Here is a 15,993-nt window from a genome sequence, read left to right as displayed (position 1 = left end):
TCTAGGGCTGGGACTGCGATGCCCAACTTCCTGCGGCTTCTGTGAAAATCCCAGCCCAAGCAACAAATGGAAAGGCCCCTTCAGCGGCCCACGGAAAAGCAAGTGACGCCTCCCGGGACGCTCGCTAATCTCCAGTGCAAGGGCTGTCTCATCACCGTCTCCTTTCGCAGATGTGGCAGACCTGGTTCTAAGCAGCAAGGGCTGCCACCAGCCTTCCATCCAGCGAGTGAGGCCCCACGACGGACAAGGCGTATGCATCTCAGTCACGTCCCTAACGCTCTGGGAACGCTGCACCGGAGTCTGCCTGGATCCCTCACTATTTACATAGCTGTCCCAATGCTCTGACAACATCGCTGCGCCCCTGACCACGCGGACTCACTGCCAAGGCCTCGCCGTATCACAGCTCTCGCCAAGGACTCCGCAAAACCCAACAGCGAGGGGCAAAGGATCCCTGGCCCGTGCTCTAGAAGAGAGCAGACTCCGGAGCCCCCGTCGCAGGGAGGCTCGGCTAAGGGCCTGGATCGCTCAGAACAGACGCAGGGCAGCGTCCGGCCCTTGGGGAAAGCTCTCAGGCTGAGCCAGAGCCAAGCTGGGGGACAGAAGAAATCCTTGTAGCGCTTCAGCGCAGAGCAGAGGGTGGCCCCTCTCACTACACGCACGGAGCCCAGTGACAAGCACAGATTCCCGGAGCAACGGTGACTTTCTAGAGGAGGGAGCGCAGCAGTGACTTTGGCCGTACTGACCCTCCAGGACATTCCTTTGCACCAGAGACGCCCCTGGCCCAGCCACTTCTTCCCAATCTTTACATGGAGGGCTCAGCACAATGTGTATTTCAGCCCCTCCGCTCCTGTTTCATCTCTAGCTGCTGCCAGACAATGCCATTGGCTGTCCTTTCACCAATTAAGAGTTAATTACTTAAGTTAATGACTCATTACAGGCACACACAGAGTTCAAATGAAATGAAATGGAGACACCAGGTCCCTGCCCAGACATGGGAGAGGCTTATCAGGAGCCATTAGCAAAACCAAAGGAAAGCCCATTTCCGGGAGAGGAGCAGTGCCCCGGTTTTCCCTCCGCATGCACCAACAGGCCTCACAGAAGTACAAACCTCTCCGAACTCTGGATGGCTTCGGTCACAGACACACGCAAGAACACGGCTGGAGAGGGGCAGCTATACCAGGGAAGGGCATAATTCCCCAACCCCGTTTGGGAACAATCTCGCCCCTTGGAAGCTTCCCAGAGCACCGCTGCCAAGAGCCGCTCCCTGGTTACCTGGGGCTGGCACGCGTCCTACAGAGCGCCAGTGTTCAGCTACGGAGACGCAGCCGCGCAGCGTTTATTCCCAGTTCTGGGCACGTCGTGTGGCTGGGTCCCACGGCCACAAGCCAGTCCTGCATTTACCGACACTGCAGCCAGCCTGTCTCCCTAACTTTGCCTCATGTGCACCTCCAGCAAAGCTTGGCTGACTCACAATCCAGGGCCCTCCGGATACTGTTTCAGCGTGAGCACCCCACCCACAGCGTATCCTATGGCCCGGTTTTCTTTCAGCTCCAGGGACTGTTACCAGACCATGAGGAACTGAGTGCCGGCAGTTCCTCCCAGTGCCCGCTCTACGGTTTGAGCCGCGAAGCCAGCTGGCTGTTGCTCCCCATAACGCACCCTCTGCCCCCCATAGCAGAATGCAAATAAAAGGCTTCATCAGCACAGGGCCTTTGAAATCCCCAGGCTAAGCGGCCGTACCAGGAATCAAAGCCATTCATTTCCTGCCCCGAAGCCTCAACAGGCAACAATCCTATTCTTCCTGCAGCTTCTCTTAACTGTAGGGAACTGAGCAACTAGTCCTGAGCCCCTTGGCTTCGTTACTCACTATTTTAAGGGGGGGGGGGGAAGCACGGACCATTTGCGCAGTAGGTAAACAGAGGACAGTAGCTTCAGGCTGTCTACCCGCCATCTTTTTAGTTAAGGGTTTGACACCAACATTTCCACTCCCTTCCCGCAGGTCCTTCGGGAAATTGCTCCCACTAGCGATAGGAACGGCTGTTTTCGGAGTTGCCCAATGATGCTCAGAGGCTACATGAAGTTCTGGGCAGCGAACGTTTAGCCAGAAGAGCCACTCACAACTGGGCTGGAGCAGCCCCCAAACGATGCACCGAGTGCACCTGGATCGCTCTGTGGTCTGCCGGCGAAGCAACAAGAGCAGCCAACGCGCAGTCCTCTTAACCGTCTCCTCCTCTCCTAAGCAGGAGGCACCACAAGAACAACATGCTAAGGGGGAGGCAGAAGCCGAGCGGAACGGACAATAGCAGTGCGGGAGCTGGGTTACATTCTCACAGGAAGTGCGCGCACGCCATGTGCCATACACAGTCACCGCCACGGGCCCTGCTCCCGCTCACTGCGGAGGAAAACAGGAGAGTGACGTTCTTCCAGACAGGAGGTCGGGCCGCAAGCAGCTCGACGCAAGAGTAAGACGGAAACAGATTCCCTCTTTTGCAGCCACCGTTGATGTGAACTGCACATCCCTGGCCTGGTTTGCTAACTAGAACATTGTCCCCCCCGACACACGCCCGCCCTCCACTCTGCAACCAGGTCCGCACACGAGCAGGGGTGGGTTGGACTGCAGGGTTGGGGCCCCAGAGACTGACAAGAGGAAGCAGCCTAGGAGGACGCGACCTGACCAGTGTCAGGAGAAGTTATTTATTTAAAAAACGAGCCTCCAGTCTGACCCCCGATCCAGAGCAGAACACACCCGCCTGGGTAGTTAATATCCTGCACACAGGCGGACACTCCCAAAGGGGAAAACAGACTCTCTGATCTCAGGAAGTAACAACCTGCAATTCCAACCCACTCAGCCCCATGCCTGCTTGTTTTGTGGGGGGGCGGAGAGGGAGCAGGAACGTTTTCTGGACTTTCTCTGGTTCCCGTTCCCTTTCCTCTCCCCTAATGGCCTGGGAAAAAATCAAAAGAGCTTTATAGGGCCTTGAATATACTAGAGCCAGCAGCCGTCTACCCTGGCAGGCTGAACAGCTAACAGGAAACTATTTCCTGGCGCCAAGGGGCTGCCCCATATATCAGATCCGCCCCCTGCTGAATCAGGGTCGTGCCAAGACAAAGGCAGTTGCCTAGGGGGTGAGGGGGGTGATAACGAGGAGGGTACATTTCCTTAGGGAGCACGGCCTGCAGATTGGCCTGGCCAGGGCAGCAGGAAGAGGCGCCGTAAGAGCCCGGTCCGTGGCACTTCGTTTGCGGAAGGACGGGTGTTCATGGGCAGCTGGAGGACCACCTAGCCTGTCTCCTGCACAGCACGGGCAGCTGCCTGCGGCCCCCCAACCACGTGTCCCCCGCGTTCTGACCGGATGCGGGGCTCTCCTTCACTTCCTGTCCTAAACAGCTGCGTGCGCGCGCGGGGGAAGCGGTGCTGGGAGGGAGAAAGACAAAGCAGCCTGGTGCCATACAGGGATGAGGGAAACGGGATGGGGTCTAACCCCCCTTTCCTGGGTCCACCCTTATAGGCTCTGGGGTTCCCAGCAGGACGGGGGCCCAAAGCACAGGACAAGGGGGGGGGGAGGGCCAGCCAGATAAAATAACTCCTGCGACCCCCTGAAACACCCCCCCAGGCCAGGGCTCAGCCCTTGGGGGCAAAGACACCTGCCCCCCAAACCGGGCTCTGCCGGCCACAGGGGGCAGAGCTCAGCGGGGCCCCCCCACGCACCAGCCGCGGGGGGCCTGAGTGTGTGGGGACCAGCCCCCCGTGGGAACCCAGCCCCCCCATGTCCCCCACCAGACCAGAGCCCCCCCGCAATGGTCTGTGGGGGCACTGCCCCGTCCAGGGGGATCGGACGTTAACGTGGGTCCCTGCGAGCGGGGCCAGACCCAGACCCCAGTGGGGGGAACCTGACCGGGGTGGCCGTGCGGGTGACGACGGGACCGGACGGGGGGGGCTCGGACCAGGGGGAGACCGGAGCGGGGGGCTCGGACCGGACGGGACCGGAGCAGACCGGAGGGGGGAGACCGGACATGGGGGGCTCGGACCGGACGGGACCAGAGGGGGACCGGGGAAGACCGGACATGGGGGCTCGGACCGGACATGGGGGGGCTCGGACCGGACGGGACTGGAGCGGGGGGAGACCGGAGCGGGGGGCTCGGACCGGACGGGACCGGACATGGGGGGGCTTGGACCGGACGGGACCGGAGCGGGGGGACCGGGGGGAGACCGGACATGGGGCTCAGACCGGACAGGACCGGACATGGGGGCTCGGACCGGACCGGAGGACCAGGACCGGGACCGGACATGGGGGCTCAGACCGGACAGGACCGGACATGGGGGCTCAGACCGGGGACCGGACATGGGGGCTCGGACCGGACAGGACCGGACATGGGGGCTCGGACCGGACGGGACCGGACCGGGGCCAGACCGACGGGACCGGACATGGGGCTCGGACCGGACCGGGGGCTCGGACCGGACCGGACCAAAGGGGCCCGGAGGGGCCGGTACTCACCGCCTGCGCAGCTCGGCGGGGAGCGGGGCGGGGGGCAGCGGGGCGGCCCGGGCCGGCATCGGGGCGGCAGGCGGGAGCCAGGGGCCGGGAGACGATTTCGCGCGGAAACCAGGCACGGGGGGGAGGGGGGAGAGGGCGGGACAAACCATCCAGGAGGGGGGCGGGCGGTACCATTTACGGGGGGTGGGGACATACCATAGGGGCTGGGCGGTACCATGTGTGGGGGGCGGGACAAACCATGAGGGAGGGGATCCGGGGTCTGAAGGCGGGTACCAGAGGGAGCGTACCATGTTCACCCAGGGCAGGGGGGGCCTCATTTCCCTCCTGGGCGGGGGATGGGACGTACTGGGCGCGGAAGGGGTGGGGTGACCCGGGATGTACCATAGTGGGGGGGACATGGAACGTACCATGTGGCCCTAGGCCAGTTGGGATGGATCGCTCTCAAATTTGAGATAGTGGGAGGTACCAAGTGCACTTAGGGCAGAGGGGTGACAGTTGGGATGTACCATCCTTTACGGGGGGATTGGAATGTGCCATGTGAATTTAGACAAAGGGGGAGCTGGGATGTACCATCCTAAGGGAGGCTGGGGTGGGATGTACCAAGTGAGAAGTAGAGGAAGCCCTTTGGGACGTACCACGCTGACGGGGGTGGTGGTACTGGTGTCCCAGGGTCCGATGCCGTTGCTCGGCAACGGGAGGAGGTGGTTAATGACACCCAGACAAACGGCCTGGCGGGGCAGGTGGACGTGGCACCCGCGGGATCCTGGCTTGCGTCACCTCGAGGGGCCTCACACACGGACACACTCACCCCATCAAACGCGCACACACACCCACGCACGCCGTGACACAGAGTGAAACTCACACACGGACACACACGCACCATCAAACGCGCACACACGCACGCACGCCGTGACACAGAGTGAAACTCACACACGGACACACACGCACCATCAAACGCGCATACACATGCATGTACACCGTGACACAGAGTGAAACTCACACTCGGACACACACACTCTGTCAAACACATGCACACACGCACCATCAATCACGCACACACACGTGCACACACCGTGACACAGAGTTAAACTTACGGACACACACACAGTCAAACGTGCACACATGCACAATCAAACGCGCACACACCATGACACAGAGTGAAATGCACATGGACGCGCACACACACAGTCAAACATGCACACACATGTGCACACACACTGACACAGAGTGAAACTCACACATGGATGCACACACACACCATCAAACATGCGCACACACAGTGACACGGAGTGAAACACAGGGACGCACACACGCACCGTCAAAAGCACACACACGTGCACACACAGTGACAGCGTGAACCACATGGACGCACACACACACCATAAAACACACACGTACAGTGACACAGAGTGAAACTCACACGCACACACGCACTGTCAAACACGCGCCCACATACAAGTCCTTTAGAGAGACTCATGGTCACACACCCTCACTCCCACAAGCCTGCGAACCGGTGGCAGGTTCCTGGGGCCGAGGTGGATTCCCCGAACCCCATGGCTGGAGCTGGAGCTGCGGCTTCGGCGTCCCCGAACACTAGCTCCATCACAGGACGTACAAACCACGGGTGCCCAATCCCAGGCGCACCCCTAGGAGGGTGAAGCCCAGCAGGGGCTAATTTTATCCCGCGTATACCCCCACTCCCCGGCAGCTGCCAGCCAAGGGCAGGAGCCAGCTGCAGACATGAGCCCCCAGCCGAGGCCCGCCTGCCCTAGGAGCTAGCGCAGGGGCCGGCTCCGGCTGCCGGGCAGAGGCATTCCTGGGATGCCGGCTGTGTTTAGACTAGAGAGCATCTGCGCAGCCGGGAGGCGAGTGTCACGACCTGGGCTGGCTCAGTCCGCTTCGTTCTGAGGCCTAATCCAGGCCGGACGCGATGCCTTGGTCTCGTGCCCTCGTGAGGGGTATGGGGCCCTGCCCAGGACGGACGTCACCCTTGGGACTAGTTCCACCTTGGGACAAGAACCACGTTACAGGGGCGCAACCCTCCCAGGGTTACGCAGCACGGGCCCCGCTCGCAGCGACACTCAGGCCCCTTCAGGCCGCTCCAGCAGCATAACACTGCACGGCCGGGAGCTGGCAGAAAGGGCCTGCTCCCAGCCCCTGGTGTAGGCGCTGACTGAGGGGCATGGCCCAAGCCCACTGTTCCGGGGCCGTTCTCTGCTTCCCAAGGGCTGTGGGGACAGAGCGTGTGTTAGAGCAGCCCCAAGGCTGCTCTAACTGACACTAAGGCAGGGCCCTAGAGCCGACACAGCCCTGCCCGAAGCCCAGGAACGGGATAGCTGAGGGTCAGACCGGATCCTCTGCGTGGGGCCTTTCACGAGGGGTTGGTTTGCGACTTCTTGTGAACGACACTCGGCTTTCCCAGCATCAGCGGGGTTGAAGATGCTGCTGAAGGTGAAACATCTGGGTCCGAAAAGGCTCCCATGGCTCCCGGCAGCGGTGAGGGCCGTTGTGATGGTCCCGGTGGAGGGGGAGACATTCGTTGTTCATGATCCTCTGGAATTCCCGAAGGGTGGGGGCATCGTGGCGAACAGATGGGGGGGCGACGTAACGTCTCCCCCCCAGACACACCTGCCCTGTGGCGGGCATGGGCCTGCGGGTGCATGAGGGTGTGGGCACAAGAGTGTGCCAATGTGAGGTTTGCACGTGTGCCGTGCTCTCTGGCAGGCAGCAGGTGGCGCTCTGCCACCTCTGCATTCACTAGCCATTGAGTTTCTGAGGCTACGGGCTCCTCGCACCCCATCCCCGTCCTTCGAGCTCCAGCATCTAGCACCCTGCAGGGACTGTGCCAGGGCCGCGGCTCCACATTGCCAGCAGTGGCTGCTACCGGGGTCTCTCGGTCTCACGTTTTTATCCTCGAGTGGAGAGCCAGGCAAACCCGGCCCGTCTGGGCCCGTCTAGCCAGTGTCCCATCGCTGATGCTGACGTGCATGAAGCCCTGCAGGCAGGGGCGGCTCTAGACATTTTGCCGCCCCAAGAAGGTGGCACGCTGCGGGGGCGCTCTGCCGGTCGCTGGTCCCGCGGCTCCGGTGGACCTCCCGCAGGCGTGCCCGGCTCGGGGAAGTAGTCCGCCTGCGGGAGGTCCACCGGAGCCCTGCCTGCCGCCCTCCCAGCGACCGGCAGAGCGCCCCCGCGGCATGCCGCCCCAAGCAGGCGCTTGGCGTTCTGGGGCCTGGAGCCGCCCCTGCCTGCAGGAGGCAGCCATGGGATAAAGTCCCCCTGGGAGAGGTTCCCTCCTGACCCCGGAGAGCTACAGGCTGAGTCACGCCCTGGAGCAGGTCTGGGCCTCTGGGAGGTGCCTTCAAACCAAGCTCCTGCTGGCCTCTGTAGTAGGGTGACCAGAGAGCAAGTGTGAAAAATCGGGACGGAGTGGGGGGTAATAGGAACCTATATCAGAAAAAGACCCAAAAATCGGGACTGTCCCTATAAAATCGGGACATCTGGTCACCCTACTCTGTAGAGGCGTTTTTTGCTCAGGAGTCAAGGTTTTGCCCAAACATCTGTAGGCAAAGTGTCACCACGCCCCACCCTGCGGCACTGGCACTCCTCCGTGGCTCCGCTCCACCCCAGAGGTGGCCAGGTCTCAGTGGTGCTGTGCCTCTGCAGGGCAGCTCTTCTGCCAGCCGCCCTCCCTGCCCCGCAAACAGCCCCATTGACTTCAGGAGGGTATTACTGACCGGCGGGCGCACAGGCTGGCCGCAGACGTGGCCTGGAGCAGCCCTTCTCCCTCATTCTAATGCTCCCGCTGCCCCCAGAGTCCCAGCCCAGTGAGCGCAAAGGGTCACGCTCCGCTCTCTGAAGGGTTAATCAAAGAGGCTCAGCTGTCTTCCCACATGGGCTGGGGACTCCGCCAGGGTGCGGCTGAACTATGGCGGGTTCCTGGCCTAGCAGACAGCGGGGAGCAGTAGTCGGGATTTGGGTCAGGTTTTGACACTGACCCACGTGACGGTCTCAAGGAGTCGTTCTCAACAGGGCGCTGTCCAACGGGGACGTCTCCAGCGGGGGCCTGCAGGGCTCAGTCCTGGGTCTGGTACTATCCCACATGGTCATTAACGAGGTGGGTAACGGAGTGGAGAGTGGGCAGGTGACACCCAGGCGGGAGGGGCTGGGAGCGCTCGGGAGGCAGGTTTAGGATTCAGAACAACGGTGACAAACTGGAGAGTTGGTCTGAGATCAACAAGCTGAAATTCAGCAAAGCCCAGTGCAAAGGGCTGCCCTTGGGAAGGGAAAATCAAATGCACAAGCGCCGAGTGGGGCCGAGCAGGCCGGGCTGCAAAGGGGCAGACGGTCACCGGGGCTCACAAGCCCCCCGTGTGCTGCCGTTGCCAAGGGGCTAGTAGCCGTGCGGGCGCAGTAACAGGCGCGTCGGATGTGAGACGCGGGAGGTGACTGTCCCGCTCGGGGAGGCCCCAGCAGGAGCCCGGGGCCCAGTTCTGGGCGCTGCACTTCAGGCAGGCTGGGGACACGCTGGAGAGAGCCCGGAGGGGAGCGGCCGGACCGAGCGAAGGTGCAGCCGACCGGCGCTGCGAGGAACGGTACAAACCCGGGGCCTGTTTGCTCCGGAGAGACGCCTGAGGGGCCTGAGAACCGGCCTCCCACGCGCAGGGCTGGGGGTGGGTTGTTCTCCACGGCCACTGGGGCAGGACAAGGAGCCAGGGGCTCTAGCCGCAGCTGGGGGGGTTGTTAGCGATCAGGGGAACAGTCTAACTCCCAGGGTGGTGACGCTCTGGACCGGGCTCCCCAGGGCGCTTGTGGGATCCCCGGCACTGGAGGGTTTTAAGAGCAGTTTAGCCAAACGCCTGGCAGGGCTCGTCTAGGTGCCCGAGTGCTGGGGGCTGGGCTAGCTGCCTTCCCGAGGGCCCTGCCCGCCCGACTTTCCGCAGCCGGCCTCGTGACCCTGGCATCGCACACACCACCCGTGTCTGCAGCTTGCTCCAAGGACCGTGAGTAATTTCCAGTCAGACCCTGCGGGTGGGCGTGAGGGATGGAATGACTGGGAGGGCGGGGGAGGCGCTGAAAAGGCCGCGGTGGGGTCAGCTGGAAGGCAGTAAGTCAAGGAGTGTGTCAGATCAGCAGGATTTCAGAAAGATCCCACAGGCCAGTGTCGACACAAGGACCAACGTGCGTCTCCCGCGCTGGTCAGGGCGCAGCCGGCGTCGCTCCCTCCCCGGGGTGTGTCTACACTGCACAAAGGGGCTATACAATGTGTGTGTGTGGGGGGGGGCTGGCTGTTGTCTGTGCCCCGGGGCAGAGCGTACATTAGAGCAGCCCCAAGGCTGCTCTGACACCAGGCCCCTGTGTGGTGTCAGGACACAGGGAGCACAAAGGTGGTTCAGAGCCACCTCCTCCCAGGGTGACTCAGCCCCAGGCCTGTCACACTCTGGAGCTGCATCTGGGATGAATTTGACCCCGTGGTTCAGATTTGGGGCAGGAAGTCTCGCTAGAGCAGCCTTTCCCACAGGAGTCCCAGAACTTCCTGCTTCCCTGGGGCGCCGAGCCCCAAGAATAGCCTTTCTCGGTCTATTCTGGGAGCTCTGAGCCTTGTCCTGGCCGGATCCGAGAACCCAGAGGAAGAGAGTGAGAAGCCAGAACCCAGGGTCTGCAAACCTCCTGCTCCATGCCCTGGTTCTCTTTCCCCGCCCATGGTCCCCTCTGCACTTTCAACAGCTGGTCCGGGCGCCAGTCCTCCCCCCGCCCCGTCACAGTTTGGCTTCCATTCAGCTGCTTCTCGCTCATTAGCTGCCGCTCCTGGTGTCCAGACAGCAGAAAGCCAGGCTCAAGCACTGGAAGCAGCCAGGCCCATCTGGCCGGTGGCCTCCCAGGGAGTCTGTCCTGCAGATTCGGGGTCTGTGTTTCCGACTCCATGGGGCTTTGGGGTGACTCCTCTTCCAGGCTCCCAATGCGCTTTGCCACCCCCTTCCGAGACCAGCTGCGCACCCCAAACCCGCCCTGTGTTCAGGGTTCGGGGGGGGGGGCTGGGCTAGCCGGGGATCCTGGGAGCAGGGAGGCTCGGGAGATGAGTGGCAAGCACTGGAATGTGGAGTGGTTTTTAATTTCCTGGAGCTGTGTGCTGACTGCAGCAGGGCGGGGGGGGAGGGGGGCTGTTTAAATTAAGACACTGGGGGGGAGGGGTGCATTGCAAAGGCCTCACACTAGTAAGCACGTCCAGACTCCATCCAGCTGCACTCTGACAGTCTGAGCAAGAGGCTCCCACCACTTCCCTCTCGGGCCCAGCAGGAGCTGGGGGGGGGGCGGAGGAATTGCTCTGTGCTCCTTCTGCTGACTCGCTCGGATGTGGTCGAGGGGTGTGGGGCTGGAGGCTGTTCTGCTGGGCCCACGCATCCTGCAGCACTGATTTCAAGGGCCGGGAGAGAGCCCTGCCCCACGCGCTGGGGGATGAGACTGGGGGAATAACGCCGCCTGCCTGGCTCTTGCTGAATATACCAGGGAGGGGCTCTGGAAGGAGCCGGGGGCCAGGTGTGCCAAGGGGACCAGGCGACTGAAGATGCAGCTAGGCACCTGGGGGGGGGGGGGTTACAACGTACCTAGGTGAGTTAGGCACCTGCACTGAGGCTCTGGGACTATGGGGGGGTCTCTGCAGTGTCAGGTGCCAAAAATCCTGTGTAAATTTGGCCCCAAGAGAACTAGAGACCGAAATTCAAGGAACCCCTCGGTTCCTCTGCTAACCCCGGCCTGAAAGCGCCTCGTCTCTTTCCCGGCTCAGAGCCGAGCAGCAGCGATGGGGTGATGGGAGTTAGACGTATGCCCTGCCCCCAGTCCGAGCTGGAATGCAGCCGTGACGGGAGCCCCTGCTCTGGGGGGCTGCACAGGCAGGCCAGCGAAGGGCAGACACCAGGCCGGGGCAGTGAAGGGCTGAGCCGGCTCCGCGGCGGGGCTCCAGGGCTGCTGTAAATGGGTCGAGGACCCGTTCACAGCAGAGACTTGGTTAGCTGCTGGAGTCAGCCGTAACCCCCACGCACCAGACAGCCCCGGGCCCCGCGGCGACTCATAGCGCGAGCGCAGGTGCTCCGGCGAGTTTCGCTGTCTGGCTCGCCAGGCCCTGGCTCCCCGGCTGGCCCAGCTGTGAGACGTGAGACTCTGCACAGCCCCGAAACGACGGACCCAGAGCAGGCAGCGCTGCAGCAAACAGGAAACGTCCCGTGCTGCAGAGTTCCTGCCACAGCGGCAGGCCCGCGCTGTCACCTCCTCTTCGGGCTGAGCCCTTTGCTGCCCCAGGGCGAGTGCACGGGGACCCCAGGTGGGCCCTGGACCCAGGGCAAAGCCCCCAGGGAGGGGCTCCTGCCGTGACATGGCCCCCAGGTTTTCGCAGCCCCTGGGCCGAGGTGCTTTGCTGAAGCCTTGAGAGCTCAGGGACACGCGGGGCAGAGCCGGGATTTCAGCCCCCCCCCCAGGGTGAGGAGCCGAGGGAAGCGTGTTTTGAGGGTGTCACGGAGTGTGGGGAAGTCAGGGCCCTGCACCCCCACTTCCTGCGATTCCCCGGGACTCTCAGCCGGCCAGTCACACAGACGGGTTATCAGCCGACAGGACACAGGCCAGGACGGGTCTTGCAGGCACAGACAACAGGATCCCCCCCCCCCCAGTTAGGTCCATCTTGGGGTCCCAGGAGCCCCACAGCCCCACTGGGGGGTCAGAGCCCCGTCTGGGCTCCCCTCCATTCCCCAGCCAGCTCCTGAAACTCTCCCTCCCCAGCGTCTCCTCCCCCAGCCTTTGTTCAGCTTCCCGGGCAGAGGTGTCACCTGGCCTCTCCCCCCTTCCTGGGTTCTCCCATTACCTGCTCAGGTCTCCTCCCTCCGGCCAGTCCCCCATCCCCCAATGCAGCTCGTCCTCCCAGGCCAACCCCCCCCCACTCAGCACTCCCAGCCCCCCCCCCCCCAAGAACAGTCCCACTTCGTCACACCTCTCCCCCCTTGGAGACCGAACTGAGCGGGGTCATTTCAGCCAGTGACCTGGGGAAGTTCAAACCCACCCCCACTCCCAGGGACGCCCCAACATCCCTCCCGTTCCTTGGGGAGAATTACCCCAGGCCCGTCCGGTTTCCTGCCCCCCTTTAGGTTGGGGGTGCTCCATGGCACCCGTAGGCTGCAGGTGGGAAGGCTGATGCGGCCCGCGCCCTTTCCCCACTCCAGTACCCCTGGGGTTCAAGCTGGGCTGGGGGCTTCTCCCCGCGTTCCAGGCTGGGGGGCTGGGATTCGGGCTCTCTTGGTTCAGAGCCTCCCTTTGACCCTGGCCCCCCTCTGTAAAGATCTGAGGCCAGCACCTCGGGCCAGGCCAGCGTCACCTCTGCGCCCGTATCCCAGTACCCAGTGACCTTCCTCCCATCCACCTCCAGGGGAACAAGGCACTCGCTCCGCAGGGGCAGCCCCGTGCCCAGCCTGTAAAGCAAAAACCCGGAGCCTGGAGCATCCAGCCCCTCAGAGGAGCTGGCCTGGGGCCCCCCTCCCTCCTTCGCAGGTGGTACGCAGCCAGCCCCGCTTTCCTGTGAGCGCTGCCCCTCATCCGGCTGGGTCTCTACCCAGTCAACCCTCTGCGGGTTGGGTCTGCTCGGTCTGTCCCTGAGCTTGGGGCACTGGGCCCGTATGTGGCCTCGTTGGCCACAGTGAGAGCAGCCCATGTCCCATGGGTCCCCTCGCGCAGGGTTCTCCATGCTCCCCCTTTGGGAGGTCCCCAGGTCACTCTCTTTCCGCGTCGTGACGGCCCTGCTCCTTCGGGACGACTCCCTGCCATCCCCTGCCTGACTGTCCACAAACTCGTCGGCCAGCCGGCCTGCTTGCTGCGGGTTCTCCGGCTTCTGGTCCATCAACCACAGCCTCAGGTCCGACGGGCACTGCTCATACAGGTGCTCCAGTACGAATAGGTCAAGCAGGTCCTCTTTAGTTTGGGCCCCAGCTGTCCACTTGCGGGCGTATCCCTGCGCCCGGTTGGCCAGTTGTAGGTATGTGACCTCATGGGTTTTACGGTATGTTGACCCCGGAACCTCTTCCGGTACATCTCCGGGGTCAGCCCAAACTCGCGGAGCAGGGCCTCTTTGAACAGGTTGTAGTCCCGCGCCTCCTCCCCTCTCATCCGGCTGTACACCTCCACGGCGGTGGAGTCCAGTAAGGGGGTGAGGCGCCGGATCCTGTCTGCGGGGTCAACCCGGTGCAGCTCACAGGCGTTCTCAAAGGCCGTCAGGAAGGTGTCTATGTCCTCCCCCTCCTTACGCGGGGCCAGGAAGTTCTTATCAAAGCTCTTTGTAGGCTTGGGCCCCCCGTCACTCACCGCAGCCGGGGCTTCGCTGCTCCTCAGCTGGGCCAGGTCCAGCTCACGCTGACGCTGTTTTTCCCGTTCCTCCCACTCCTGCTTCTGTTCTTGCCTCCTTAACTCGAGCTCTTCCCGTCTCAGCTCCCTGCCATATTCCAGCCGCAGCCGTTCCAGGGACGGGGAGCTCCACCGGGACGGGGAGCTCCGCCGGGACGATCCCCTGCTGGCACCAGGGTGCCCTCGGTTTCGCTGGGCTTCCCCCAACCCCTCCCCTAGGTATAGGGGGGCAGGTCTCGGGGGGTCCTCGGCAGCAGTCTGGCCCCTCCCAGCCATGTCAGGCCCCGGGTCCCACGCTGCGTCCGCTGGGCGGCTTCCCTCCGGGACAGGGCTCGGTTCACCCAAGCGATCCGTCTCCTCCAGCTGGGCAATTAGCTGGTCTTTGGTGGAGCTCCCAATGCGCAGCCCCTCTGCCTGCACAGCTCCACCAGGTCGCTTTTAAGGCGTTTAGCAAACATCTTCCTGCCGGCCCCTCGCCGGCCTGTGCTCTCAGCTTCCCACAGGTTCCAGGGAGACGCCTCGTGCACCAGCCCTTCTCCAGGTCACCCCCTCTCTGCCAGGGTCGAGCTGCAGACTCCTCCGCCCCTGGGACTGCTCCTGCGATCCCCCGGGGGACCCTGTTACTGCAAAGTCCTTCTCTCTGGTCACACTCCCAGGGGTTAATCGCCCCCTGACCCCGTCTCTCTCTGAATCTTCAGCCCACCTGGTCCCTGTCAATCCCCCTTCGTTTTACTGCTCCCCGGTCACTTACTGCAGGAAGCGCCGTCCACAGGGTGCAGTAGATCCCACCGCTACCACCAGTTGTCACGGATTGTGGGGGGACACAGGGCCCTGCACCCCCAGCTTCCTGCGATTCCCCAGGACTCTCAGCCAGCCAGTAAAGCAGAAGGTTTATTCAGACGACAGGAACACAGTCCCAGACAGGTCTTGCAGGCACAGACAACAGGATCCTCCCCAGTTAGGTCCATCTTGGGGTCCCAGGGGCACCACAGCCCCCTTGGGGGGTCAGAGCCCCATCTGGGCTCCCCTCCATTCCCCAGCCAGCTCCTGAAACTCTCCCTCCCCAGCGTCTCCTCCCCCAGCCTTTGTTCAGCTCCCCGGCAGGTGTCACCTGGCACCTGCTCAGGCCTCCTCCCTCTGGCCAGTCCCCCCTCCCACAATGCAGCTCATCCTCCCAGGACAACCCCCCCCCAGCACCCACAGCCCCCAGTAAGGACAGGCCCAGTTCCTCACAGAGGGTTATTAATGCCCCAGGCAGGAATCGCTTCCCGGCCCCCCCGCCCCCCCGCCCCGGCTGCTCAGTGTCACCGCAGCATCCCCTGCACAGATGGGAAGGATGCTGGCTCAGCAGCAGCGGCTGTGTGACCCAGGCACTCAACTTCCCTCTCGCTGCAGGGGACACCCCCCTCCCCGAGGGGTGTCAGCATCCTGCCACCCCCGCGGCGCCAGGGCCTGCACTGCCGACAGTCAGCACCGGGCGGCGCTGGCGGGGGCTGACCCCACCCGCTGGCACAGAACGGGCATGGGCGAGTGGGGAGGGCCCTGGGTCAGAGTCAGGACACCTGGGTTCTGCCCCTCTCTGGGCTGCGTTCCATTGACACTGGGACAGGGAGCGTCTCCCACTGTGTGTCTGGGCAGCGCCCGGGGCCCTGGCCACGATCCGGGTCTGCCCAGGGCCCGGCGTGGCCCCGATCTCACCCTCCGGCTGCCTTCACACAACGACAATAACCCTCCGCCCTTCTGCTGACCTCAGGCACTGACGGCTGGCTCTAAACTAGGGGAGGAACCAGCCTTTTGCCAGCAGAGTTCAGCTGCCGCCTAGACAGAGGAGGGTGGACGGGGCCAGGGCTGAATCGCCCAGCAGAGAAAGCGCCAGGCGCTGGGCACGTGGGGAACGCTGACCCGGCCGGGCGGCTGCAGGCCCCAGGCTGGAGCAGGCAGGGCCCAGACAGGTCTGGAGCCAGACCCGCCCGGGCCTCCCCCGCAGAAGGCCGGCAGCCGCCCTGGGGACCCTGCTGGCGCAGGCAGGGCCCGGCGGGTGTTTGTTTAACGTTCCGCGTCAGGAGGCTGAGAGCAGCCGAGACCCAAACCCCAAAGAAAAACATTCCCAGGGCCACGGGCG

At 63.3% G+C, this 15,993-nt stretch overlaps 1 protein-coding gene across 2 annotated transcripts in view; it reads right to left on the bottom strand.

Annotated features, from left to right (window-relative positions):
• DNMT1 (DNA methyltransferase 1) overlaps positions 1-4,572 on the bottom strand; it is a 31,376-nt gene extending 26,804 nt beyond the window's left edge. Inside the window, exon 1 of one of the 2 annotated variants that reach the window (XM_039514040.1) lies at positions 4,497-4,572. In XM_039514040.1, the coding sequence (XP_039369974.1) occupies positions 4,497-4,555 (59 nt within the window). In that variant the 5' untranslated portion in view covers positions 4,556-4,572. The remainder of the gene's footprint in view (positions 1-4,496) is intronic. The other variant, XM_039514038.1, reaches the window with a different exon arrangement.
• Positions 4,573-15,993: the final 11,421 nt, after the last annotated feature.

Source organism: Mauremys reevesii, linkage group 25, assembly GCF_016161935.1.
Source record: "Mauremys reevesii isolate NIE-2019 linkage group 25, ASM1616193v1, whole genome shotgun sequence".
Lineage (NCBI taxonomy): Eukaryota > Metazoa > Chordata > Testudines > Geoemydidae > Mauremys > Mauremys reevesii.
The sequence above is the reverse complement of the archived record's forward strand: the minus strand, read 5'-3'. Positions and strand labels throughout refer to the sequence as shown.